Raw genomic sequence first — 27,842 nt, forward strand, 5'->3', positions numbered from 1 at the left:
CCAAATTTTCATAGATGACATCTTTTAGTTACTCTTGTACTATTTGAATCTTTTATTTGTTGATTCCATCCTTAAGTACCTATAGTGTGCTAGGCACTAGGGCTGTATATACAGTCCCTGCCCACTAAAGGCTCAGTCTGCTAGGATGAATAGAAATGTAAAAATAATGTGCTAAGTGGTTCAGTATGTCATGAATGAGACACCCTAGGGAACACTGTGGAGCAAGCACTTAACTCCCTCATGAAGAAGCTGTTTGAAGGAATAGGAGTTCAACTGGTTGGTAATTTATGAAAGAACATCTAGGTGGAAGTTATACCATGTGCAGAATATGAAGGGAGGATGGCATATTCCAGTACTTCAAAGTAGCTGGCTTGTAGTCTGCAGAAGTGGGAAGAGTGATATGGCTGGAAAGATGGATGATGTATTGATTTCCTAGGGCTGCTGTAACGAAATACCACAAACTAAAGTAGGTAGCTTCAAACAACAGATAATTTATCCTTTCTCCATTCTGGAAGCTAGAAGTCTGAAATCCACATGTCCACAGGGCCATGCTCGCTCTGAAATGTAGAGCTGAGAATTCTTTTCTCTCTTCTTAGCATCTGATGGTTTGCCAGCAATCCTTTGTTGTTTCTTGGATTGCAGCTCCAACACTTCAGTCTGTCTCCATTGTCAGAGGGCATTCTCTCACAGATCTGTTCTTTTTATTATAAGAACTCCAGGGAGGTGCCTGAGTGGCTCGGTTGGTTAGGCATCTTGACTGTGGCTCAGGTCATGATCTCATGGTTCGTGTGTTTGAGCCCCGTGTTGGGCTCTGTGCTGACAGCTCAGAGCCTGGAGCCTGCTTCAGATTCTGTGTCTCCCTCTCTCTGTCCCTCTCCCACTAGCTCCCTTTCTCTCTCTCTCTCTCTCTCTCTCAAAAATAAACATTAAAAGAAACCCCAAAACTCCACAGTCATATGGGATTAAGGACCTACTCTGCTCCAGTATGACCTTATCTTTTTTTTTTTCTTTTTAACGTTTATTTATTTTTGGGACAGAGAGAGACAGAGCATGAACGGGGGAGGGGCAGAGAGAGAGGGAGACACAGAATCAGAAACAGGCTCCAGGCTCTGAGCCATCAGCCCAGAGCCCGACGCGGGGCTCGAACTCACGGACCGCGAGATCGTGACCTGGCTGAAGTCGGACGCTTAACCGACTGCGCCACCCAGGCGCCCCTCTTTTTTTTTTTTTTAATTAATGTTTATTTATTTCAAGAGAAAGAGTGCAAGTGGGAGAGGGGCAGAGAGGGGGGCGGGGAGAGAATCCCAAGCAGGCTCCTTGCTGCCAGAGGAGAGCCCAATGCAGGGCTTGATCCTATGAATCATGAGATCATGACCTGAGCCAAAATCAAGAGTCAAGACACTCAACCAACTGAGCCATCCAGGTACCCCACCAATATGACCTTATCTTAACTTGTATCCTAATTACATCTGCAAAGAACCTATTTCTAAATTATGTCACATTCACAGGCACCAAGGATTAGAACTTCAACATATCTCTTTGGAGGACACTGTTCCACCCACACAGTTGGGTATCAGGTCATGTTGCTTATTAATAGGGAACTTACAGAATAAAATTTGGCAGGGGACTGCAGAGCTCCTATGTTTTAAAAAGATCACTGGGTGCATTGTGACAACTTTTAAAAGGATTAGAAGAATGTGGTTTGGGGAGAAAGTCTGGTACCCATTGATAACAGAGTAGTAGTCATAATCTTTATTTAAAAAAAAAAAATGTTTGTTTATTTTGAGAGAGAGAGAATGCACAAGCAGGCAGGGCCAGAGAGAAAGGGAGAGAGAGAGAATCCCAAGTAGGTTCCACACTGTCAGCACATAGCCTGACACGGGGCTCGATCTCACAAATCCTGAGATGACCTGGGCCGAAATCAAGAATCAGATGCTCAACCCACTGAGCCACACACGCTCCCCTAGTCATAATCTTTAGATTTTAAAACTTTTATCAAGTAGTTTTTTGTATGGTACTTTGTATTAGTTATTACATCAAAGGAAACTTAGGGGTTACATGGGTCCTGATAGTATCTGTAGAATTTGTATATTTGGCAGTCTTTTTGTTTCTCATACAAAGGAACATTTTACATATGGCACATTTTTGTAATTATTAAGTTGTTATGTAAATACTGATATAGGCACAAGATTGACACTTGAATTGTATTTACTACATTCTTGGAGATATAGTCTGATCTGGAATAGAACTTAATTATAATACTAATCATTAGATTTGATAATAAGTCCCAGAATAACAAATACAGACCTGGGCTGTCCAAGGTCTTGGTCAAGAGCAGTTAGATATTATCCATCTCATTTAGGAGACAATTAAAAATAGATGAAATAACAGGAAAAAATTCCATTGCAACAGATACCCAGCAGTTCCTCATCTACAAAAATCCATATTCATCCCTCCTGCTCCCAGCACCCTCTCCTCCCATATCACTTATTTTACTCCTGAAACATATACATTTATTTCACTGTTGTATGAACACAAACTATGTGTTCATATAAAATAATAGAGTATCAACAATTTAAGAACTATCCCTGGAAACAAAGTCCTAGGTAGGGGGAAAATCTCTTGATGCAGGGAGACAGGAAGCAATAGTACTGAGCCACAAAACCATGTTTATCAAGAGAGTGAGTTCAAAACATAAGCACTCATTTGGGAGGAAAGCAGTTATGAATAAAAAACCTGAGATCTAATGTCTGCATTTTGATGTGGAAGTGGAGTGGGGGGAGTGACCTAAGATAGGAGGAATTAGGATAAGATACTAAAAAAGTAGTTAGAAAGGTGAGGACTATAGAAAGGGTGGCAGGTTGGGACAGTAATGGTATTTGGTATTGGAAGAAATGGAATACCACATGAAGCACTTAGCATGATACCTGATTTATAGGTAAGTGTTAAGTATGTGTTTGCTGTTATTCTAGGATATTGTTGTGAATGCCATACTCTTTAGTACGCAGTTTTCTAAGGTTGATGTAATTATTAAATATTATACATTAAAAACCATAATCAAAGTACTTTCTATATAGTAATTCAACCTATGCCTACTATTAGCCTAGCTTTTGCAAAATAATCACGTGTAACTGGTGTTTGAACCAATTGTTAAGAAGTCCTCAAAGTTGAATTTTTTGAATTGAGTCACCTGTTTTGATTGTACTAATACTTATTCTTCCCTCTTTATTTTAGAGTATGCGGTTGAAATTGATTGCAAATAATACAACAGTAGAACGGAGGTTTAGTTCATGGATTGGTGGCTCCATTCTAGCATCTTTGGTTAGTAAACTACTTTGAAAAATAGTCTTATTGAATGATTTAAGTGTACCAGTGAATATAAACTTAGTAAAAAGACTAAAAATAGTTTCAGTGCATCATTTATCTTTGTATAACTATCAAATGAATTACATGTTCTAATTTAACAAAATGCTTTAGTGCCTTATCAGTTGCTATTTGTCAGCCTAATTTCAGTTTGCCTTCTCAAAGGTGGGGATTCTACTAACATATTTGTGCCCTTTCGTACTCCCATTGGAACTGGTCAGGACTTAAATCATTCCTTCTCAGGTTCTGGTTGTTCCCTGGCCTCCTGGTGAGGTTGAGGAAGTCAGGAATTGGTTCTTCGGGCAAATGGTTGAAGTCATGGTGCTGGGTTTTTCACATTGCTCAGATGGGTGCCTGCCTTGAATCAGGAGGAAAAGTCCTTGTATTTATCTGCACCCTAGACTTGGGGAATTTCCCCTTCACCTCAGAGCAGCCAAAGTAAATGTCAGGAAGTACTTCTTTTTCTTTTTTCTTTTTTGAGAGCAAGAGAGAGAGGGCACAAGTGAGCGAAGGGGCAGAGAGAGAGAGAGAGAATCCCAGGAGGGGAAGAGAGAGAAATGGGGCTTGCCTGAAGCAGAGAGAAATGGGGCTTGCCTGAAGCAGGGCCTGTTTTTGTTTTTTACCGGAAGCAGGGCTGGTTGGTGTTTACCTGATGCGGGGTTCGATCTCATGAACTGTGAGATCATGACCTGAGCCAAAGTCAGATGGTTAACTACTGAGCCACCCAGGTGCCTTCATGAAGTATTTCTATTAAACAATTAAAAAATTCTTTTTTAACATTTATTTTTGAGAGAGAGCACGAGCAGTAGAGGGGCAGAGAGGGAGATACAGAATCCAAAGCAGGCTCCAGGCTCTGAGGTGTCAGCACAGAGCCCAACATGGGGCTTGAACCCACAGACCCTGAGATCATGACCCAAGCCAAAGTCGGACATTTAGCCAACTGAGCCACCCAGGAGCCCCACTCCTAAACCTTTTTAAGCTAGTAAAAGTTTATAATAATACATGAGTGTATTATTATACATAAATGTATTATAGACATAAGTGTATGTATTCTATTTCCAGTCTTTTAATAGATCTTAGATCAAAGCTGGATACCACTGCAAGTCCACTTGAATAGAGTTAATCTTAGAGAATGGATTTTTCCTGCTTATATGTTTTATTTTTAATGTAGCCTAGGTTTCTTCCTTCTTTGGTTATTTTCCTCCTTTCCATCTTCTATAGTGCTTATGCACTATATTTATTGTGTGTGTTCCTGTAAAACTTTATCCTACTCCTGATGAGCACTTTTGAGGGTTTTTTTTTTTTTTTTTTTTTAAGTTTTATGTTTATTTTTGAGAGAGTATGAGCCAGGGAGGGGGCAGAGACAGAATCCCAAGCAGGCTCCTTGCTGCCAGCGCAGAGCCTAACACAGGGCTCGAACCCATGAACCATGAGCTCATGACCTGAGTTGAAATCAAGAGTCAGACACTTAATTGACTGAACCACCCAGGCACCCCAAGCACTTCTGAGTTCTAAATGCTGCCATTAGTTAAGTGTTAGAACATCAATTCTGTACTGGGAGGAAACCTTCCGATAGTTTCTATTGTTGCCTCAGGTTGGCACCAAGCCATCATAGCTAAACCATCCATCTTCCTTTCACAGCCATTTTCTAAATCCTCATGACAGTTTAATAGGTATAGAAAGACTTATTCTTTCTAAATCATGTTTCTTGGTGTTCTAGAGGAGGGCAGAAATAAGGGAGTACTATTTGGGGGAGGGGCTTAAGCGTTCTGCAAGATCAGTTTATTTTTTGAGAGACAGAGTGTGAGCAGGGGAGGGGCAGAAAGAGAAGGAGTTACAAAATCCAGAGCAGGCTCCAGTTTCTGAGCTATCAACAGAGAGCCTGACGTGGGGCTTGAACTCACGAACAGTGAGATCATGACCTGAGGCGAAGCTGGATACTTAACCGAGCCACCCAGGCGCCCCAAAATCAGTTATGAAAAAGATAATTTAAAAAGTATGTTCTAACAAAAAGGCACAATATATAATTTTTCTTTCCATTTTACAGGGCACCTTTCAACAGATGTGGATTTCCAAACAAGAATATGAAGAAGGAGGGAAGCAGTGTGTAGAAAGGAAATGCCCTTGAGGAGAGTTCCCAGACCTCTGCCTTCCCGTGTCACCTTAAGTTCCACAGCTTTAGTGTACTCAGGAAAAGAGTGACCATCTTTTGTAGAATGTTTATACATTTTTGCATATTTCAATTTCCACTTAAATTTTTTAAGGCTTTAACTGGCTCTATAAATTAAGATAAGTTTGTGCTTTCCTTGAAATGCACTTATTCTTATTACAAGCATTTTATAATTTTGTATAAATGTCTATTTTCTCTAAATATTTTGCTTTCAGTAAAATGCTTTTCAACTCTGTTTAGTATATTAATTACCAGTGATTGGTAGAATTGGTTTTTATTGACTAGTAAAATTTACTGCCTATGCTTTTTACCTTAGGCTTGCAAAATTAAATAAAAGTTATTAGCCATTAGAAATGTTTTGAATTATTGTTGTGTTGTGACTTAACTACTTTAAGTTTTACTAAATGTATTTATATTATTTTGAGTGAAAGTACTCATTGTTTATTAAAAGTATGGGGCGCCTGGGTGGCGCAGTCGGTTAAGCGTCCGACTTCAGCCGGGTCACGGTCTCGTGGTCCGTGAGTTCGAGCCCCGCGTCAGGCTCTGGGCTGATGGCTCGGAGCCTGGAGCCTGTTTCCGATTCTGTGTCTCCCTCTCTCTCTGCCCCTCCCCCGTTCATGCTCTGTTTCTCTCTGTCCCAAAAATAAATAAAAAACGTTGAAAAAAAAAAATTTTTTTTAAAGTAATGTCCACACCCCCTTCATATGCTATTAATATAATAGTAGAAATGTTACCTGAATTCCAAAAATGACCTTACTGCCTTTGCTATTGCAGTTGACATCACTTTCCCACTCTAAGGTACAGGTGATGTTAAAGTTTGCTTAGATGTCAGAATTTTTAACTTCCAGAGTTAGCATGCCATATTAACCCTTAAACCAGTTGAGATAGTCATTTAACTAAAAACACAATTTCTTTATAAATTACTTAATACATATTTACTTTTGTATATAGATTGTTATCCAAGGAAAACAAAATAGTAACTTCAGAATTCAGACATCTTAGACAACACTTGACTTCTGGGCTTCAGAATGACGTGGAAACTTTTCCTGAAGAAATTTTTCTTTCTTTTTCTCTAAACTTTTCTTCCTTGCTTCAATGCGGGCTTGTTTCTCAATTCTCAATCTAGAATAAAAGCAGAACACCAATTTATACAAAAATATTTCCCTGTTACTCAATGTTCTCAAAGGATATCCAAATCAATTACTTAAAAGCCTCAATAATGCTAGTCTTCGTATTACGTGTGTCATGTATATTATTATTATTATTATTTTTTTTAAAGACTTTATTTTTAAGTAATGTCTTTACCCAACAAGGGACTCACAACCCCAAGATCAAGAGTTGCATGCTCTACTGACTGGGCTAGTCAGGTGTTCCCATGTATGTTATTAAACTTGAATAATCACTGTAAACCTACATAAGTCAAAGATAAACTTACAATCAAAAGCATTTGTAACCCTACACCAATGCTTCCTATTTCCTACATAGAAAGAAATGAACAGATCTTATGAGCCTGTAGCAGACTGGGCTACCTTTTCTCCTCTTTTAAAAACAGCAGTTTTATTGAATACAATAGATTTTTTGTATCCTGTGATACATCCTGAGACTTTTTTGAATTCCTTAATTCCAAATACCTCAGTCTACCATATCATTTTCCCTACAACAAAGAGAAAACTATGCTAAGAGATGACAGTTAGGTGCTAGACTGGTCCCTATGTGAGTTTGCATTCCAGAGCAGGAAGCATTTGTGCCTCAGCTAAATTATTTTGACCTCTAGGGTCACTTAAGACAAAGTTGCAAATGATAAATTCATAGATGCCAAGCCACTACTGTACTTAAGACAAGATTTTGCAGGATATTTTATTGATCACTAGGCATGAGTATATTTTAAAACAACATAAGAGATCATAGTAACTTACTTAGTATGGTCACAGAAATTTGAGCCAAGAATTCTATTTGGGTGAAGACCAAGATAGGTGTGTACTTTAAAAATATGAGCTATTTTGTAATTTAAGTATAAAGATGAAGCAAAGCTGAAATCAGATTACTCATGATAGTCCTCAGTCTTTGCTCCAACTAAATTTTGGCCGTTAAAAAAAATAAGCCCATAAAAATAAAGAATAAGGTTTGCTATTCTGATTTTTTTGATGTTAATTTTTGAGAGACCGCATGCATGAGCGCAGGAGGGCAGAGAGAGAAGGAGACAGGATCTGAAGTGGGCTCTATACTGACAGCAGCGAGCTGGAAGCGGGGCTCAAACTCGAACCATGAGACCATGACCTGAGCCAAAGTTGGACGTTTAACTGACTGAACCACCTTGGCGCCCCAAGGTTTGCTATTCTTAAGAATATTCAGAAGATTATGATGCATGCCCTGAAGGTAAGGCTAAAAAAGATAGGTTCAAAAATAGAACAATTAGGACATGTATTAGGCCTGTAAAAGCAACACTGGATTCATAAATTCTCATACATAGTCGTTTATAGCTTCACCTTATATGACTAAGGGACAAAAGGACCAATGGCACGGTAGGTCTAGAGAAGTTGTAGAGGAAAAAAAAATGCAGTTAAATGTCTTCAACGGCTTAGTATCTGAACTGGGCCTTAAAATGTGAATGGTGGACGGGGCACTTGGGAGGCTCAGTTAAGCACCTGACTTTGGCTCAGGTCATGATCTCACTGTTCAGGAGTTCGAGCCCCACGTTGGGCTCTGTGCTGACAGCTTGGAGCCTGGAGCCTGCTTCAGATTCTAGATCTCCCTCTCTGTTCCTCCCCCACTCGTGCGTTCTCTATCTGTAAAATAAAGATTAAAAAAAATTTTTTTTAAATGTGAATGGTAGAAGGATTTCAGAGCTGTACATAAAAGAGGGGAAAATGAGCAAGACTGTTTAGGAAACAAGGAGAAAGGTCTGACTTTGATGAGGGTAAGCAGGTAAGACTTAAAGTGTGGGAACCCTGGGTGGGAAGGAGTTTGGATTTATCTGTAGACAAGAAGCAACTATAGGTTTCTGAACAGGTTATGTGATAAAAAGGTTTGAGGAGAATTAGCCAGGAAGCAGTATTTGAATGCACTGGAGTGAGGAAGAGGTTCAATAATTCATCTTGATGAAGAGGGAGGGCACCAGGGCAGAGACAGTGGGAGCACAAAGGACAGATCCTGGAGACCTTCTGCAGGAAGAATGAAATCAAAGACTGACTGCTTCTAGGGCACTGATGATGAAAAATGCCCATGTAGAATGGATATACTATTTAAGGGGTGCTGGACCTCATTCCACTGGTGGTGGTCCCCCCACCTCTACCCTCCCATCAAGCAATTCTCAGACACCAGCAGAATGAGCAACAGTTCAACTCCATTCTGACACTACGTGGAGATCGTGTCAGAGGTTGTCACACATGCTTCTTAACCAACGACTTGCCACAGATCAGACGTTCCCACAACTCCCTCTTTGGACTTCAGACAGCAGTCACAAAGTCCAGGCTGTTACCTGTACTTTAAATCAGAGGCTACCAAGACCTCCTCCGTGTGTTCGATTAATTTGCTAGAGTCACTCACAGAACTCAGGAAACCCCTTTACTCACTATTATGGATTTATTATAAAAGGATATGAATGGGGCGCCTGGGTGGCGCAGTCGGTTAAGCGTCCGACTTCAGCCAGGTCACGATCTCACGGTCCGTGAGTTCGAGCCCCGCGTCAGGCTCTGGGCTGATGGCTCGGAGCCTGGAGCCTGTTTCCGATTCTGTGTCTCCCTCTCTCTCTGCCCCTCCCCCGTTCATGCTCTGTCTCTGTCTGTCCCATAAATAAATAAAAACGTTGAAAAAAAAATTAAAAAAAAAAAAAAAGGATATGAACTCAGGAGTAGCCAGACATGAGGTACACAGGACAAGGAGTGGGGAGAGGGCATGAGGCTTCCATGCCCTCTTCTAGGCACCCCACTCTCCTCCAGTCTCCATATGCTCACCAACGGAAAAGCTCCCTGAACCCTATCCTTTTTACAGAGGCCTCATTACACAGGCACAGTCAATTAAAGCAAATCACTGTCCACTGGCTACTGATTCACCTCCAGCCCTGTTCCCCTCTCCAGAAGTCAGGCTGTGGGACTGAAAGTTTCAACCATCTATTCCAAGTTGGTTCCTCTAGCAATTAGCCCCCATTCTTAGGTGCTCCCCAAAAACCATGTCATTAACATAACAAAAGATACCACCCCACCTAGAAAATTCCAAGGGTTTTAGGAGTCCTGTGTCAGGAACAAGGAGGAAGACCAAATATATGTACCTTTTATTATAAATCACATCACAAAGATAAAACTGAAAATGAGGAGAGGGAGCTGGTTTAATGGGGAAGATAAAAAAAAATTTTTTTTTTTTTAAACATTTATTTATTTTTGAGACAGAGAGAGACAGAGCATGAACGGGGGAGGGTCAGAGAGAGGGAGACACAGAATCCGAAACAGGCTCCAGGCTCTGAGCTGTCAGCACAGAGCCCGACGTGGGGCTCGAACTCACGGACCGTGAGATCATGACCTGAGCCGAAGTCGGCCGCTTAACCGACTGAGCCACCCAGGCGCCCCAAGATAAAAATTTTTAATTGTGATTCTAAAATGTACCAAGACACCTTAAAGCCAGTTTAAAGATGTATTTCATTCCTGTTTAAATTATTTTTTTAAGTGTTTTTATTTGTTTGGTATGGAAACAAGCTCTTGGGAGAGAACATCAGTTTTTAAAGAACTCTTGATGAAAGTAGATTGTATTATCTAAGGCAGTTGTTACAAGCTGTGGTTTTTGTGCTGCTAGAATTTCCTTCTTAAATTTCCAGCTGCTTTCCTGCTTGAATTCTGACCTCTAGCACCTTTAGCCAGTAACTTTGAAGTTTTCCCCACCCAGCTTCTCTCTGCAGCCACAGACAGCCATGGAAGTTGAGTAGCATGCTTGCCCTGAAACCACAAACTTGTAATTCTTTCCCCTTCCAACTTCAATTTGGTTTCTGTCTGCTTTTGGATGTGGATCCAGTGTTCTAAAATAGCCATTTTCTAAAATCTTTCATTTTTATAATTATTAGCTGGGGGCTCATGGGACCACTTCATTCCTCTATAACAGAAGCCCTATAATAAACCTCATGCAGAAAAAAAATTGTTGTAGTAAATATTTGGAAACCACCATTCGGCAGGGTAACATGATGGCAGACATAATGCAGCAGGCTCGTCTCCTCACCCTAGCCCCTTTTCATTTCATCAACCTTGCAGTAACATGAGCTCATATCTTATGTAACCGAAGTATTTAGACCTTCCTTTTCACATTACAGAAAGACTTAGTAACGTACTTACATACAGACTGATGAATAGAAAGGCAATAAAACTTTTTGAAAGGATATACACTAGAATGTTAACAAGTTATTTTTGGATGATGAGATTATGTAAGATTTTAATTTCATCTTTCTACCCGATTTTTCTATTTTTTCCACAATACACATGTATTACTTATGTAAAAGCTTAACTTATTACTTATGTAAAAGCTTAACTTGTGTTATCTGATATAAAGGTACGTTTTGTTACTAAAGGGTATTTGGGTTGTGCTCACCTCATAAAACGTTCCACATAGGGCATTGCAAAGAATCGTTTCCTGTTGTATCTTTTATTTAGGTACCAAGGTATAGGCCACTGCTTGAACTTGTGCCTGCCAAGAAAGCAAAGAGATATTGCCTTAATAGAAGATATTTCATACATTTTTCATTTTTTACAAATAGAGTTTTAGCCATCTTTGAGCTAAATATATTTTCAATAAAATGAGATGTAATTGGCTTTTAAAAGATTTTTACAATTTTTATAAATTATGAAATACTCTAAACTTAGAAAAAAGTACAGACATGAACCCACTGAGTTCATGAGTGTACGTATGTTTTGCAATGTCTGCTTTAGATCACTTTTGAAAAAATATATATCAAAACTTAAAGACACAGGTTAAGTTCTGTATTTCCACAGCAGCTCTGAGCCATACACTGGAGTGTATCACTACCAGATGTATTTCATACTTTTACTCCATACATATGTATGTATGTACTTATTTTATATACACATGTATATACATGCACACATAATATATAATACATACAAGTGTATGTATAGTTTTTTGCTTTTAAATTATAAATAAATTGCACCAACTGATGTAGGTATCTACATTTATCTCAACACAATGAAACCTAAAAAATCATAATGTTGAGCGGGAAAAAGAAAGTTGTGAATTCATACTATATATAACATTCATTTGAAAGTACTTCAATGAAAAAAGTAACAAAAGGATTAATTTCAGGCCATTTAACCAATCTTTTCTGATTGGTTAAATCCAGGATTAATCTGTAATATTAGAAGCCAAAGTTCCAATCTCTTTATAAAAATTTCAGCCTTTACTATATAATGTGACAGTGCCACAAGAAATTTGGACCACTGCTTTAAGCAGGATAGATAACGGTACTGTATTTCCCTCAGTTCATCAGGATGACAATCTACTACTCCTCAATAGACAAGGGCATGACGTGTCCAAAAAGTAATCTCCGATATTACTGCCACATGTTCTTTTGACAGAAAAAAAAATTTAGATGAAATGTTTTTAAGAAGGAGCTCTGTATTTAAAAGGCTACCTTAAATATTATAACATGGAATAAAAAATTAGGGAAAAGGTACTGGAATTAATAATGTTTGAGTTAATAAGCTATGTTGGAAAGATGATATAATTACTACTTTGTTTAGCTCTGGAAAAGTTAAAAAGCAAAATTTTAAAAACCTAGAAGAGATTAGCACTCATACAGATTCTCTCCTCTATCCTCACCCTTCCCTAACTGACCTCAATTGTATTAATCCAAATAAAAACTAGAAAATAAAGTTTCTAGTTAGACATTTTGGTAATTTCTCTTTTCTGTACTGGATTATACCATTACAGACATACAGCTACTCCCCTACAGTTTGCTCCAAGCAGCCCTATTACTGCAAACTCAATTAAAAAAGACCACCAGGTACACCTGGGTGATTCAGTCAGATGAGCGTCCAACTCTTGATTTTGGCTCTGGTCATGATCCCAGGGTTGTGAGATTAAGCCCCATGTCGGGCTCCATGGAGCCCGGGGAACCTGCTTGAGATTCTCTCTCCCTCTCTCTCCCTCTCTCTCTCTCTCTCTGTCTCTCTGCCCCTCCCCCCAACTTGTGCACTCTCTCTTTAAAAAAAAAAAAAAAAAAAGAGCCTATCAAATGAATAAGCACTACTATGTGGTATAATTTCAAGAGTACAGGGAGGGTCTCTTATTTTGCTATGCCTCTTTTGCTGACCAACATTAAAAATTCTACTAAGTATGCTTCCTTTTAGCAGCTCAACCCAAATGTAAATAAAGCCCTGAAGACAGAGACTACACTGGGTCTCCTCATTTATTTATACCTCAGTTTGAATGTTTATTATCAGCTCCTTTCCCAGGGTCTGACAGGACTTCGGGAGCTAGACACAGGGGACAAAAGGTGGAAAGACTAACGAAAATAAACAGTTTCATAATTTGAACTAGGGCTTATCCTGATATGGCAGCAATGCTTTTTTTGAAAAGGGTTCATGTGGCCTTATTCCCTGAAAACTCTTTTGAGAACTTTTTTTTAATCTCAAGTTCTTTTTTTTAATTAAAAACATTTTTTTATTGTTTATTTTTGAGAGAGAGACAGAGCGTGAGCTGGGGAAGGGCAGAGAGAGAGGGAGACACAGAATCCCACGTAGGCTCTAGGCTCTGAGCTGTCAGCACAGAGCCCGACACGGGGCTCAAATTCACGAATCATGAGATTATGACCTGAGCCGAAGTCGGCAGCTTAACCAACTGAGCCACCCAGGCACCCCTAATCTCAAGTTCTTAATGGGCAGGTGCATGTCCTAAAATTAGCTTCATGGTGTTTATTAATGCTCTATAATTCTATGTGCATATGTACATTTCTCTGGGTAAAAGATCTATAACTTTCACCAGATTCCCAAAAGGTCACATGATTGACAGAAGATTAAGCACCACTGTTATAAAAACCTACAGGGGCACCTGGGTGGCTCAGTCGGTTGGGCGTCTGACTTTGGCTCAGGTCATGATCTCACAGCTTGTGAGTTCAAGCCCTACATTAGGTTCTGTGCTGACAGCTCAGAGCCTGGAGCCTGCTTCAGATTCTATGCCTCCCTCTCTCTGTGTCCCTCCCCTGTTGTACTCTGTCTCTCACTCAAAAATAAATAGACAAAAAAAATTAAAAAGTAAAAAAAAACTAAAAATAATTGAATCATGAGAATGGGGTGCCTGGGCTACCAAATAAAGCTACCTTCATTCATATCTTGGGGTTCCAAAGGGGTCTGGAGACTTCTGTTTACATTAGATACATCTGTAATAAATTTCATATAAGAGTTTTTGTAAAAGATACCGGACAGGAGAATGGGGCATGAGATTTCCACTCTCATCTTAGAAAAACCACAGTGGAAACTATGTACCAGATGATTCTTCCAAAGATGTCTCTTCTCCAGGCACCAGGTCTAGCTTTTTCTTGACCAGTCTGAAGAAGTCTTAGGGCATCCTCTCTTTCCTGGACAACTTTATCTAAGGCATCCATGGAATCTATTACCTGGTAAGAGATTAGGAAGATACAATTTCAACAATCACCTACAACAGAAAGGTGGGGAGAAGGACCCCGGGCCCCACCAAAGTTTGTGCTCCACTGAATCCCCACATCCAGTGCCTATGTCCTGCCACAGTCGCCACCATGCCCAAGAGAAAGAATGAAGGGGATGCTAAAGGACATAAAGCCAAGGTGAAGGATGAGCCACAGAGAAGATGTGCAAGATTTCCTGCTAAACCTGCTCCTCCAAAGCCAGAGACCAAACCTAAAAAGGCCCCTGCACAAAAGGGAGAGAAGGTACCCAAAGGGAAAAAGGGGAAAGCTGATGCTGGCAAGGATGGGGATGGCCCTACAGAAAAGAGATGCCAGAACAGACCAGGCACAGAAAGCTGAGGGTGTTGGAGATGCCAAGTGAAGTGTGTGATTTTTGATAACTGTGTACTTTTGGTGACTGTACAGTTTGAAATACTATTTATCAAGTTTTATAAAAATGCAGAATTGTCTTCTACTTAAAAAAATTTTTTTTTAAAAATATTTATTTATTTTTGAGAGAAAGAGAGAGCATGAGCAGGGGAGGGGCAGATAAAGAGGGAATCAGAAGCAGGCTCCAGGCTCTGAGCTGTCAACACAGAACCCAATGCGGGGCTTGAACTTGTGGACCATGAGATCATGACCTGAGTGGAAGTCAGACGCTTAACCAACTGAGCCACCCAGGTGCCCCGTGTTTTACTTTTTTTTTTTAAGCTATGTTGTTAGCACAAAGAACACTTCATTGTTGTTTTGAGGGAGGGCATATGTCACTAACAGAGTATCTCCGAAGCTAGATTGATACAAGGGGAAAAACACCCTTCCCTTCTAGTTTTGAGAAACTTCCTCCTGGCTTCCAGGAGGAGGGATTCCTTGATGTCAACCCACATTAGCCACCTTGGCACAAATGCCTTGTGGTGTGGAAAAACTAAAATTCATTAAAAAAAATTCTTTTTGGATGTTTTTTATTTTTGAGAGAGGGACAGTGAGCAGGAGAGAGAGAGAGAGAGAGAGAGAGAGAGAGAGAGAGGCAGAGAGAGGGAGAGAATCCCAAGCAGGCTCCATGCTGTCAGTGTAGAGCCTGACACAAGGCTCGATCCCACGAACCCGTGAGATCATGACCTGAGCTGAGATCAAGAGTTGGACACTTAACCAACTGAGCCACCCAGGTGCCCCGACACAGATGTTCCTACTTGATTGGCAGCTGCTGCTATTACAGAGAATGGAATATCAGTCTACCCTCATCCTACTTTCCAATGATCCATCAAGATGCAAGAAGATCCTACTGGAACCCCTATTTATTTTTATCTCTTTCTTTTAACATTTCTATTGAAGTTTAAAATGTATACAGTAATATATTAGCAGGGCAAAATATATTCTTTATAAATAAATATTCATCTTTGGGGACTCTAATGACAGATGAGCTAAGTTTTTTCATAGCTCTAAATACTGAGGCATTTTTTCGGTTATGTGTATTACCTGTGAGCATCATAACAAATAGAAATACTGTATACACACATTTGTTTCTTTTAAGAGCCCTCAAAAACAGGGTGGCAGATTAGATTATAAAGCTAAACTTCCAGGTAGCTGCAGCATCCAAAAGAGATGTGAAAGCCACAAATTTAGATAGACTACCTCATAACCTGTATACGCAGCTCACACTGTATGTATCTGCTCTCCCCTACTTCAATCAAAGCCACACTGAGCAGCTGAATCCACACGTACCTCCTCTTAACTGAATGAATTTCTACAAAACCCCTGAGAAATAAAAGATGGGTGAGAATGGTGAATCCTATTTGGAAGACAGACAAACTTAGAAGAGTGAAGTGCCGTGTAGCCCTTAGGAACCTAGTGAGCCTGGCTGTTCACCGACTACATTAGGGTTTGCCCATGCAAGGTTGCTGCTGGGGCTCCTAATGGAAATCATACCCGATTACTCATGCTCATGCCTCCAGATGAGAAGGAAAATCAGAAATATCAATTAGATGCACTTTATTCAAAACAAGCCAACCTTGGAGAGCTTTCTTTCCTTTCAGCTTAACTCTTCCAGAGCCAAGAATGTCCTTACACACTTCCACACCTTCAATTTATATCTTGAGAAGGATTCTTTTTAATTTTTTTTCTTGATAAATTTTCCTTAGTAGTATGTCACAAAACTGAGAAGATGCATACATTTGAGGCTTAAAAAAAAAAAATCATGATTGGGGCGCCTGGGTGGCTCAGTTGGTTAAGCATCTGACTTTGGCTCAGGTCATGATCTTGCAGTCTGTGAGTTGAAGCCCCACGTTGGGCTCTGTGCTGACAGCTCAGATCCTGGATTTGAATTCTCTGTCTCCCTCTCTGTCTGCCCTACCCTGCTCATGTTCTGTCTATCTCTATCAAAAAAATAAATAAACATAAAAAAAAACTGAAAAAAAATTACGATCACGTTCAGTTTACCTGGAGAAAGCTTTCATTATTTTTGGAATTTACTAATCCAGAAAGTGCAATATATATGACCTATGGGGATGAAGCTCACTTCTAAAATGTATTTTTTTATAGCAGGGAGATGGGGTAATCTATTACTGAAGTTTAAAAGTCTTACAACAGCACCATTCTAACAAAAGCTTATTCAACAAATAAACAATGTGCTATCCATAACTTTCCTTAATAGCAGAACTAGCAAATATCCTGAAAATAAAATCTCAATGCTTTATAAATGTTATGTGGCAATCATCAGGTCTTAGTTTCTAAATACATCATTCGTCATTAAAAGGAATCAGGGTATTCCTCTGTAAAATGGCTGATTCCAGGGATGGGGCAGGAAACGTACAAAATGAATCCAGAACAACTTGCTATGCCTCATAAAAGTGATGAGAACACAGGGGCGAGCCTGAAGGAATCCACACTGGTCCTTAAATCTGGGATGAAGGTATTCAAGAATTAGAACTCACTGAATAAAACTGAAATCCCTGAGTCCACAGCGATAGGATAGAAGAAAGTGAAGGGAAAGCCATTCCTTACATAAGAAAGCTAACCAATAAATGTAGAATGAACCAAGGGATGAAAAAAATGCCCATTTAGCAAACATTGTAGTAATAACTAATCAATAGATGTTAAACCCAGTGAGTGCAAGTTTGAGAAATTACAGGATGTTTATATATGATCTCAATACAAAGAAAAAATTGTAACTATATACACCATGGAGAAACCTGGCAGACGTCACACTAAAAAATTATTTAAACAAAAAATTTTTTAATGTTTATTTATTACTGAGACAGAAAGAGACAGAGTGTGAGCATGGGAGGGGCACAGAGAGGGGGAGACACAGAATCTGAAGCAGGCTCCAGGCTCTGAGCTGTCAGCACAGAGCCTGACGTGGGGCTCAAACTCACAAACCGCGAGATCATGACTTGAGCCAAAGTTGGATTCTTAACCAACTGAGCCACCCAGGCACCCCACACTAAAAAATTATTGATGTGAACACCGGTAACAAAACAAATCCACATACTGTGCCTCCTAATATTATGTACTGTGAAGAAAACTGTATCACTTCTATGATACTTCCGCCAATCATCATGATTATAATGAGAAACATTAAACAAACCCAAACTGGCCTACACTCTTCAAAAAAATCAATGTTCTGATACACAAAGAAAGACTGAGTATCCAGATTAAAGAAGACTAACGAGATAACAACTGGAAAATGATCCAGAATTTTATTTTGCTATAAATTAGAGGGCAACGTCCGCATAACTGATGAAATAGATCTGCAGATTAGATAATAGTATTATATCAATTTCCTGATTTTGAAAGTTGTACAGTGGTTATGTAAGGAAATATCCCTGTTTTTTCACAACATATACTTAATTATTTATGGATGTATATAACTGACTCTTAAACGTCTGAAGAAAAAATGTGTTATTTAGAGAAGGAGGCAGAGAAGGATAAAGCAAATGGGTAAAATATCCACTTAGGGAAACTGGGTGAAAGGTACCTTTGTACTATTCTCTTAACTTTTCTGTCAATCTCATGTTGTGTCAAAATAAAGTTTCAAATAAAAATAAATATGCTATGGAATTCAATTTTCATTAAGTCAGAATAACTTCTTCCTAGTGAGGCTAAATAAAACTTTACTCCCTACATTCTTTGACTCTCTGCAGGGATATTAGGTCCGCCCCTCTCAGAGGCAGCGTGGCAATAAGGGCTGTGAGTAGCGTGGGGAAACGAACGAACGGGAAGCAGCTGAGGTTAGGCAAAAAGCTGAGTTCTATTTACGATGGCACAGAAACATCAACAAAGAATTAACCTCGTAAGCAACCCAGGCAAAAAAACCTTGAGAAATTCAACTAAATAAAACACAAAACTTCTACATGGAAGAAATAGCTTAAACATGTACAGCCATTGGGATGCCCGGGTGGCTCAGTTGGTTAAGTGTCCAACTCTTGATTTCGGCTCAAGTCATGGTCTCATCTCATGGTCGTGAGATTGAGCTCCACGTCTGGCTTGCTTGGGATTCTCATACTCTCCCTGTGCCCCTCCCCCCACACTCGCATGCACTGTCTCTCTCAAAATAAACAAACAAACATTTAAAAAAAAATGTGTACAGCCTTGAAAAAGAAAAGGCAGATCTACATATACTGAAAGGGAAAAGTACCCAGGATATACTAGGTAAGTGAAAGTACAAATGTCAGGAGAGTTTTTAAGAGTTTATAACCAAATTAGATAAATTATGTATTAAATAATTATGTAATAATTTTATTATGTAAATAAAAATAATTAGGCACACTTCTACACGCAGAAAAAAATTCTGCTGGATAAACAGGAAACATATACAAATAATTACCTGTAGGAGTGGAAATCATGAACCTAAGGGGATTTTTTTTTTAATGATGAAGAAAACCTAATTTGAACAATAGGTGACCTTTTCACAACGTGAATGTACTTAATACTACTAAACTATACTGTTAAAAATGATTTAAGAAGGTAAGTTTTATGTTATGTGTTTTTTACTACAATAAAAAAAAAAAAAATGCACTCAAAACTTTGACCTGGTTGGTAGGGCAGTGGCTAAACTGAAACCAGCAATTTTAAATGGTGCAGCTACTTTAAAGAACAGTTGGGCTGTTTCCCAAAATGTTAAACATAGATTTACCATATGACCCAGCAATTTCACTCCTATCTATGTACCCAAGAGAAATAAAAGCCCATGTTCACACATCTGTTGAGGGTTGCAGATGGGAATGGGGAGGGACTACAGATTGGCATGACACTTCATTTCGGAGTGATGGAGATATTCTACAATAGTGATGTTGCACAACTCTGTACATTTACTAAACATCAAGCAGAAACTTTAAAAAAGAAATCTACTTGCCAAGAAATACAGGAACCATAGACTTACATGTTTTGGCCTTTATCCCACACAATAGTCTCTAGCCTCCACAAATGTTACCTTTTCTAACCGCTCCGGACTTGGCATTGGCAACCTCTGCCGCTTGGCCTCCTGCTCTAAAGTTAAGAGCATGTTTCTTTCTTTCAGTAGGACATACCTGTATCAAAGAACACAAAGCTTGTGATGCTATTCTATGATTACATTAAGGCTATAGTTTTTGACATCAAAACTAATGATCTGTACTCAAAAATCCTTTAGAAATCTCAATATACAGGACATCATTACAAAGAATTATCGTTTCAGTAAATTTTCCATGTGCCACATACTGTATTAAGTGCCAAGAGAATTACATAAAATATAAAAAATAATCCCTACACTCCAAGTGGAGAGAGAAGATGGACGGTAACATTCACTTACTGCCTATTACATGCCATGCAATGTGCTAATAAGTGCTTTATATATATCACCTCATCTAATTCTCACATCAACCCTTTGGAGTTGGTACTATTTCCACTTTTTTTTTTTTTTTTTAATTTTAGAGAGGCGGTTGGAGAGAAGGGCAGAGGGAGAGGAAGAGAGAGAATCTTAAGCAGGCTCCATGCTCAGCGCAGAGACAAATTTGGGGCTCTATCCCATGACCATGACATCATGACCTGAGCCAAAATCAAGAGTTGAACATTCAACCAACTGAGCTACCCAGGCGCCCTTCTACTTTGTAAAAGAAGAAAGTAAGGGTGACAGAAGTAAGGTATTCTGGGGCACATAACTAATTCAAGATTCATAATCTGGATTCCCTGTGTGCAATATTCTTTTTATTTCTACTTCACTAGGCTGCCTCAGAAAATGTAGTGTGATGTGGTGAACTGAGTGGTACAGACAAGAGAGGGAAGATTTATGTGGGAGAGGTGAGAACACCTCTTCTAGTCAGGATGATCAAAGCAAGCTTCAGAAAGATGGGTTTTGTTAGGCTGGAAAGGAAACCAAAGCAAACATAACCAAAGGTACTAAAGTGGCAAAGGTAAAGTGGGGTAAGTTTTGTGAATAAATGTTTGAGAATTAGAGCTGGAAGAAAGGAAAGGAAATAAATGTCAAGGGCACTGAAAATGACACAAAAGCACTGGGGTATTTTAAGTTATGGAGGAAGACCATTTTGGGGAAGGAGATAAAATCAGAAGATAAATAGGTTTTAGCCAAGATGAATACTGAACAGCCCTCCCTATCCCTTCACCAGTAACCCACGGTAACAGTGCTTTCATACAACTAATTTTTCTACAATCTGTGTTCTACACATAACACTTCTGACACCAAATGAAAGGTTTTTTTCCATCCTGATGCCAAATACACGTTGACTTTTCTTTTTTTTTTAATTTTTTTTTAACATTTATTTATTTTTGAGACAGAGAGAGACAGAGCATGAACGGGGGAGGGTCAGAGAGAGAGGGAGACACAGAATCGGAAACAGGCTCCAGGCTCTGAGCGGTCAGCACAGAGCCCGACGCGGGGCTCGAACTCCCGGACTGTGAGATCGTGACCTGAGCTGAAGTCAGCCACTTAACCGACTGAGCCACCCAGGCGCCCCGACGTTGACTTTTCAACACCACTTCTCCAGCACTCTGACACTGAGTACCTGTGGTGCCAGATTACAGATTGAAGGGTACAGTCCCACAAAACTGTCCCCCCACTTCACATGCCAATAGCAAGTTCCAAAGCCCGCATACATTTGACTAACAACTATAAATTCGGTTTCCAATGACCCCTCCTCCTCTGGTTTGATAATTTAATAGAACTGGTTTATTATAAAGGATACAACTCAGAAGCAGCCAAACAGAAGAGATGCATACGGCATGGTGTGTGGAAGGGGTGAATAGCGTCCCTGCCTTTTCAGGGTATGTTACCCTAACAGCACCTCCATGTGTTCACCAACTTAGAAGCTCTTCAAACCCAGTTATTCAGGGATTTTTATGGAGGTTTCATACATAAGCACAATTGACTAAATCATGATTCTGGTTAAAGTCAATCCCAGTCCATCTCCTCTCACCAGAGATGAGGGTGGTGATGAGGCTGAAAGCCCCACCCTCCAATCATGCCTCAAGTCTTTGTGGCAACTAGCCTCTGTCCTGAAGCTACCAAAGGACCCACTAGAAGTTGCTGAATTAGAATAAGACACTCCTCTTGGGAAATTCCAAGAGATTTAGGAGCTATGTGTCAAGGAATTGGAGACAAAGACCAAATACATATTTCTTATTTTGTCACATGAGTAAGCCAATAATATTAATGGTTTTAATAAGTATTTTACAATTATTTAATCTGCCATGAAAGATAAATAACCTTTAAATCAGGGGATACAACTTTAAATGTCTACTACATTGCCTAGACAGATAAACAATTGTAAGTGAAGTGGGCTCACTGAAGGAACAGATGGGTAAAAAGTGGTCTGTATGGCTCCATTTAGATGGGGCAGTTGCTATATATAGCAGCTAGTTGTTACAATGCAGGAAGGCAGGTCCAGTGTTGCCAGAGTGCACTTCTGATTATTTAAGAGGAACCAGAAATCCTTATTTTTGTGTTAAATTTCCCAATTTTAAAAACAGTACACTCCAAACAAACCCTATCAGCTCAGAGAAATCCCTGTCCAGATTGGGAATGAATCTCACTCTGTCTCTACTGACATGAGAGCTACAGTGTTAAGTGTATCCCATCTCCCACTGCTATAAAGGAGCCTCTGTCTCAGAGTACTAATAAAACAGTTCAAATACTAGGGGTCTTTAACAGACCTCAACAGGTTCCTGCCTCTGAAACTCCTCTTTTGTCTAGGCACTTTGAGAGACAGAACTCTTTCTCCTCAGTTCCTCTGCCCCTATTGGGTGAAGATCTCTCAGAAAAATACCATACCAGAAGAATTCCTTTCTTCCAAAATGGGGAAATAATTCTAGAATTTGACAGCAGTAATGAAAATAGCCAATCAGATAAATTAAATGGCTCTTTGGGGTGCCTGGGTGGCTCAGTAGGTTAAGCATCTGACTTTGGCTCAGGCCATGATCTCACGGTTCGTGTGTTTGAGCCCTACACTGGGTGAGCTCAAGCCCTGCTTTGGGTAAAAATATGAGCCCTGCTTCGGTTGAACCCTTGAACCCCTTCTCTCTCCCTCTCTCTGCCCCTCGCTCACTGCACTCTCTCTCTCGCTAAAAAAAAAAAAAAAAAAAAAAAAAAAAAAAATTAATTAATTTAAAAAATAGCCCTTTGACATCTTTTTTTGCTCCATCTCTGACAGCACTATAGCTGGAGTCCGGGGACACTGATCATTTGTCCCTATTGGATCAGTTACCGTTCTCTTTAGGGGCAAGGTCTCCAACTGATATTGGTAGAATCCACAGTTCATCTCCCATCAAGATTCAAACAGATCCCTCAAAACCTGTCCCCAGAATTAATGAATATCCTATAAAGAAGCCTTGCAAGACATCAAGCCCATAATAAAAGATTACACTAGTCCCTGTAATACCTCTAATTTTACCTATAAGAAAACCCAATGGCTGAGGATGGAGGTTTGTCCAGGACCTCCAAGTAATAAATAACATTGTTATCCTTTGGCATCTTGTTCCTAACCCCTCCCCCCATGTTAGTGACACCCAATCCTACTGAAAGCAAAATTTTCACCACAACTGATCTATGCAGTGCATATTTTAGTATTTCAGTTGATGAGGATAGCCAAATTTGCACTTGGGAAGAATGGAAAATACACCTGGACAATAATGCTCCAGGACTAGAAAGTCCTTACTTTTAGAAACCTTAAAAACTGATGTGGATGACAGAGTTTTCTGGAGGCTCTACTTTATTAAAATATGTAGATTATTTGCCTCCTTGCTTCCCTTCTCAAAACTCTTCACAGGAAAATAGCATCTACCTGTTACAAGTTTTGGCTTTAGGGACATAAACTCTCCAAAGAAAAATTGCAGTTTGCTCAAACTCAGGTTTGATACTTAGGGCACCTGATGTTGGAACAAGGACATCTGGATTCAGGTAGACTTCAAGACATCCTGAACTTTCCCAAACCTACAACTAAGCGCCAATTATGAGGTTTCCTTGGATTTATTTGCTACTGTTGAAAATGAGATTCCAAACTTCTTACTGCTCTAACTCTATATATGCTTTACTAAAAAATGACAAGACTGACCTTATTATGTGGAAAGGATGGGAAGACATAGCCTTTGGGAACTTTAAAGAAGAGCCTAATAAATGCCTCCTGCCCTCTGGAATGCTAATTATCAACTTTCCTTTTTCCTCTTAGATAAGAGGGAAGGGAATGCCCTTGGGGGAGTACTCACCCAAAAACATGGGGACCATCATCAACACACAGGGCATTATACCTACCAACTACACCCTGGGGCACAGGAGTCCCCCTTGTCTCAGAGCCATTCCTGCCACCACCCTTTTAGTTAAGACCACTAAAGAAATAGTAATGGGATCCCCTTTACCATCCTTGTATTGTGGCCAAGGACAAAACCACAAACATTTATGCCAATGGCTGGTATGCCTTTAGAGTAGCTGATGAGTTTGGAATATTATGGAAACAAGGTTTCCTTACATCTAATGGGGATAAAATTAAAAATGACTCCTATGTCCAAAATTTACTAGATGTCATACTTAAAAAAATTTTTTTAACGTTTATTTATTACTGAGAGAGAGAGACAGCATGAGCATGGGAGGCGCAGAGAAAGGAGGAGACACAGAATCTGAAGCAGGCTCCAGGCTCTGAGCTAATGGCATAGAGCCTGACGTGGCCTTGAACCCACGAACCGCGAGATCATGACCTGAGCCGAAGACGGACGCTTAACCGACTGAGCCACCCAGGCGTCCCAATATGCCATACTTTTACTGGCTGTTCTGGCTATTATTTATTTATTTATTTTGGTTTCAAGAGTAGAATTTAGTAGGGCCCCCCGGTTGGCTCAGTCGGTTAAGTGACCGACTTTGAATCTGTGAGTTCAAGCCCTGCATCGGGCTCTATGCTGACAGTTCAGAGCCTGGAGCCTGCTTTGGATTCTGTGTCTCCCTCTCCTCCTCTCCTCTTCGTGCTCTGTCTCTCTTTCTCTCTCTCAAAAATAAATAAACGTTAAAAAATTAAAAAAAAATTTTTTTTAACGTTTATTTATTTTTGAGGCAGAGAGAGACAGAGCATGAACAGAGGAGGGGCAGAGAGAGAGGGAGACACAGAATCTGAAACAGGCTCCAGGCTCTGAGCTGTCAGCACAGAGCCCGACGTGGGGCTCGAACTCACGGACTGTGAGATCATGACCTGAGCCGAAGTCGGACGCTTAACCAACCAAGCCACCCAGGCGCCCCCCAAAAAATTTTTTTTAAATAAAGAGAATTTAATGATTCATCACTTACATATAAAGCTCTGGCTATTATTAATATTCCAGGGGATTCCAGACTTAACTTCCTGGAGGCCAAAGGAAACCACCTCACTGATATTTCTGCCTAAAATGCTGCTCTCAAGGAAACCAGGAGCCAAACCTCTGTCATGGTCCAAAGGGATGTTCTCCCAAACAGTAATTTGGAAAAAAAATGATCAGAAATTGCCCCAGAGAGGGAATAACAATATTGGAAATCTAATTAATTGTTCCATAAGAAAGAGAGAACTCTGGTTTGGATCAAGTAACAATCCTGCCCTACCAGAAAATCTAAAATTCCCAATTACCACTGTATATGCATAAACAGTATCTACTCACATGATAGCATTCATGAATCAATATTGGTGGGGAAATGTTAATAAGGTAACAAACAGTGCCTACCTCCCTTGTCCCACCAAAATGCAATACAAAGAAACCTGTTCACACAAATGAATTTCATACAGTTCCCCCGTTTCATGGATGTATATATGTTTTAGTCATGGTTTGTATGTTTTCTCACTCACCAAAGCTTTCTCTTGTAGATAGGTTAATGCTTCTTCTGTGGCTAAAATTCTGTTAGAAAAAGATTATCCCTACCTGGGGAAACCCTCTTGAACTCCACAATGATTGGTGAATGCACTTTACTGATTAGGTGCTTCAACCAGTCTGTGCTGTTTGGCTGGTTTTATAACACTTTTATTGTGCATATCGTCCTCAAACCTTGGGGTAGTTGAATGTACTAACAGCACTATTAAGACTCAATTGGGCAAAATTTGTAGAGACCCTCCAAATACCCTGGCCAAAAGCACTGCTATTAGTCTTTCTAAATCTCAAATCTACCCCCTTTGAAATTCATAAGCTTTCATCCCATGAGATAGTCACAGAACATCCACTGTAGTTGGCCCCTGGCTCCTGTGACCCAGAGCTGATAGAAGGAAGACAGACATCAATATTGTAAAGGCCCAATTACTTCCATTAAAACTAACTATGCTTTGTTAGAGCCATCTTTTCACAGTACACTCCCTGGAGATGGCAACCTTAAGCATCACACTTTGCAACCTGGAGATTTCATCTACTGAAAAAGACTAAAACTACTCTCCAAACTCCAAAACTACTCTCTTCAACCTTGCTGGGAAGGTACGTACCTGCATGAGAAACTGCTAACTAACCCTCGTGCCACCAAACTCCAAGGAATAGAATCCTGGATTCACATGACACATCTAAAGATATCACTAAACCCTGACTGTACCTGCATACCATCTAGTGACCTGAAAGTAAATATTTCCTGGAAATGAAGCAGAAATGACAAGACAGCTTTATCAACATGTCCAGACCAGGCCTGCATACCTTTTCCTGTTTGCTTCTCCCAACTCTTTAGCTGAAAGTGGAAAGAAAACACCCTTATGTGCATTTCCCAAATGCTTGAGAAAGGGGGCAACATCTTTTTTTCTCGTTATGGGCTTTCAGAAACAGCTTCATCATGATCTTGTGATGAACTACTTTTTCACTTGCTTTTTCTGAAGGGTTAGAAGGTTCAGAATTCCAAAAGTCTTTCATCTAACCTATTATCTGATTCTGGATTCTTATCCAAATTCACAGTCTCTGAATATGCAACCTTACAGGTTGTATCACTGGATAATGTCTATTTTCTTTTCTTTTCTTTTTTTTTAACATTTCTTTATTTTTGAGAGAGAGACAGAGTACTAGCGGGAGAGGGGCAGAGATACAGAGAGGGATACACAGAATTGGAAGCAGGATCCAGGCTCTGAGCTGCCAGCACAGAGCCCGACATGGGGCTCGAACCCACGAACCGTGAGATCATGACCTGAGCTGAAGTCAGATGCTTATCCAACTAAGCCACCCAGGCACCCCTGGATAATGTCTATTTTCAAATAGTTCTTTTGAGATAATACTGTTTTAATACATCTCTGAAGTTTTGCTATTTTTTGCAAAAGCTCATTAACTATTGCTTCATGTGTATACCTGCACTGTATCTTCCAAAATGCACTTGATCAATTCTTCCAATGAGCTCTTGCAGAGTCCCCTATTTTGCTTTCATGGCCACTTTAAATGGGGACTTGCAGGAGGCATACATGACTCTGGGATGGAGTTTGCCTCTGTATGGAGAACTTTCTCCTATAAGTTGGAGAAAGTGCCAATAAATATTTTCAGCTGACTACTTTCAGACCTAAGGTCTTATTTAGAACCATAAAACAATTTTGAATTATGTTACTTCTTGTGTTTTATATAATTACTTAAAATTTTTATACTTTGTTTCCTGTTACACTTCTGTAAAAATGATGCACCCAGACACATGGAAGATGGCAGAGTAGGAGGATCCTAGGCTCACCTCATCCCATGGACACACCTAGATAACACCCATCTCAGTGTAAGTAACCCAGAAAATGACCCAAAGACTGGCATAATAGACTTTTTCACAGCTAAACGTAGAGAATAGGCCACACCGAAGAGGGTAGGAAGGATGGAGACATAGTAGAGAACCAAACAAACACAGGACCGTCTGTAAGAGGGACAGGATGGGCACAGAAGAGAGGAGAGAGGAGCAGACCCCACACCAGGCACCCCAGGCATGCAGGACCAGCACTGGGAAGATAAATTCCCAGGACATAAAATTCCCATCCCATAATTCTCCCTTTGAAAACCAGAGGGGCTTAATTTCTTGAGTTCTTGTTGTCACAGGGGTTTAACACTTAGAACTTTAAAAATCAGCAGGCTTGGGTCAGGTAGAGTAGAAGGCCAAGAGGAAACTGAGTCCCCATCCTTAAAGAGACAAGAGAACAAATAGCCCCGCTGAGATTCAGCACAGAGCACCAGTTTGAAAGACGCCTGGGGTGTACAAGGAGATTTGTTTGCTAATTTTGGGGCCTATGCTGGAGGGGCAAGTCTTAGGGAGACTTC

At 39.9% G+C, this 27,842-nt stretch overlaps 2 protein-coding genes and 1 pseudogene across 5 annotated transcripts in view; 2 read left to right on the top strand and 1 right to left on the bottom strand.

Annotated features, from left to right (window-relative positions):
* ACTL6A (actin like 6A) overlaps positions 1-5,887 on the top strand; it is a 30,146-nt gene extending 24,259 nt beyond the window's left edge. For both annotated transcript variants that reach the window (XM_086674777.1, XM_025914121.2), the window contains exons 13-14: positions 3,235-3,321; positions 5,411-5,887. In XM_086674777.1, the coding sequence (XP_086530903.1) occupies positions 3,235-3,321; positions 5,411-5,491 (168 nt within the window). In that variant the 3' untranslated portion in view covers positions 5,492-5,887. The remainder of the gene's footprint in view (positions 1-3,234; positions 3,322-5,410) is intronic.
* A 566-nt stretch (positions 5,888-6,453) lies between these two features.
* Positions 6,454-27,842, bottom strand: part of MRPL47 (mitochondrial ribosomal protein L47) — a 34,841-nt gene continuing 13,452 nt past the window's right edge. For all 3 annotated transcript variants that reach the window (XM_025914120.2, XM_086674778.1, XM_086674779.1), the window contains exons 4-7: positions 19,594-19,690; positions 14,011-14,141; positions 11,102-11,197; positions 6,454-6,655 (exon numbers count right to left, since the gene is read on the bottom strand). In XM_025914120.2, the coding sequence (XP_025769905.1) occupies positions 6,532-6,655; positions 11,102-11,197; positions 14,011-14,141; positions 19,594-19,690 (448 nt within the window). In that variant the 3' untranslated portion in view covers positions 6,454-6,531. The remainder of the gene's footprint in view (positions 6,656-11,101; positions 11,198-14,010; positions 14,142-19,593; positions 19,691-27,842) is intronic.
* LOC112850467 (non-histone chromosomal protein HMG-17 pseudogene) lies at positions 14,198-14,550 on the top strand (annotated as a pseudogene).

This window comes from Puma concolor, chromosome C2, assembly GCF_028749965.1.
Source record: "Puma concolor isolate L17-30 chromosome C2, mPumCon1.1.hap2, whole genome shotgun sequence".
Taxonomy (NCBI): Eukaryota; Metazoa; Chordata; class Mammalia; order Carnivora; family Felidae; genus Puma; species Puma concolor.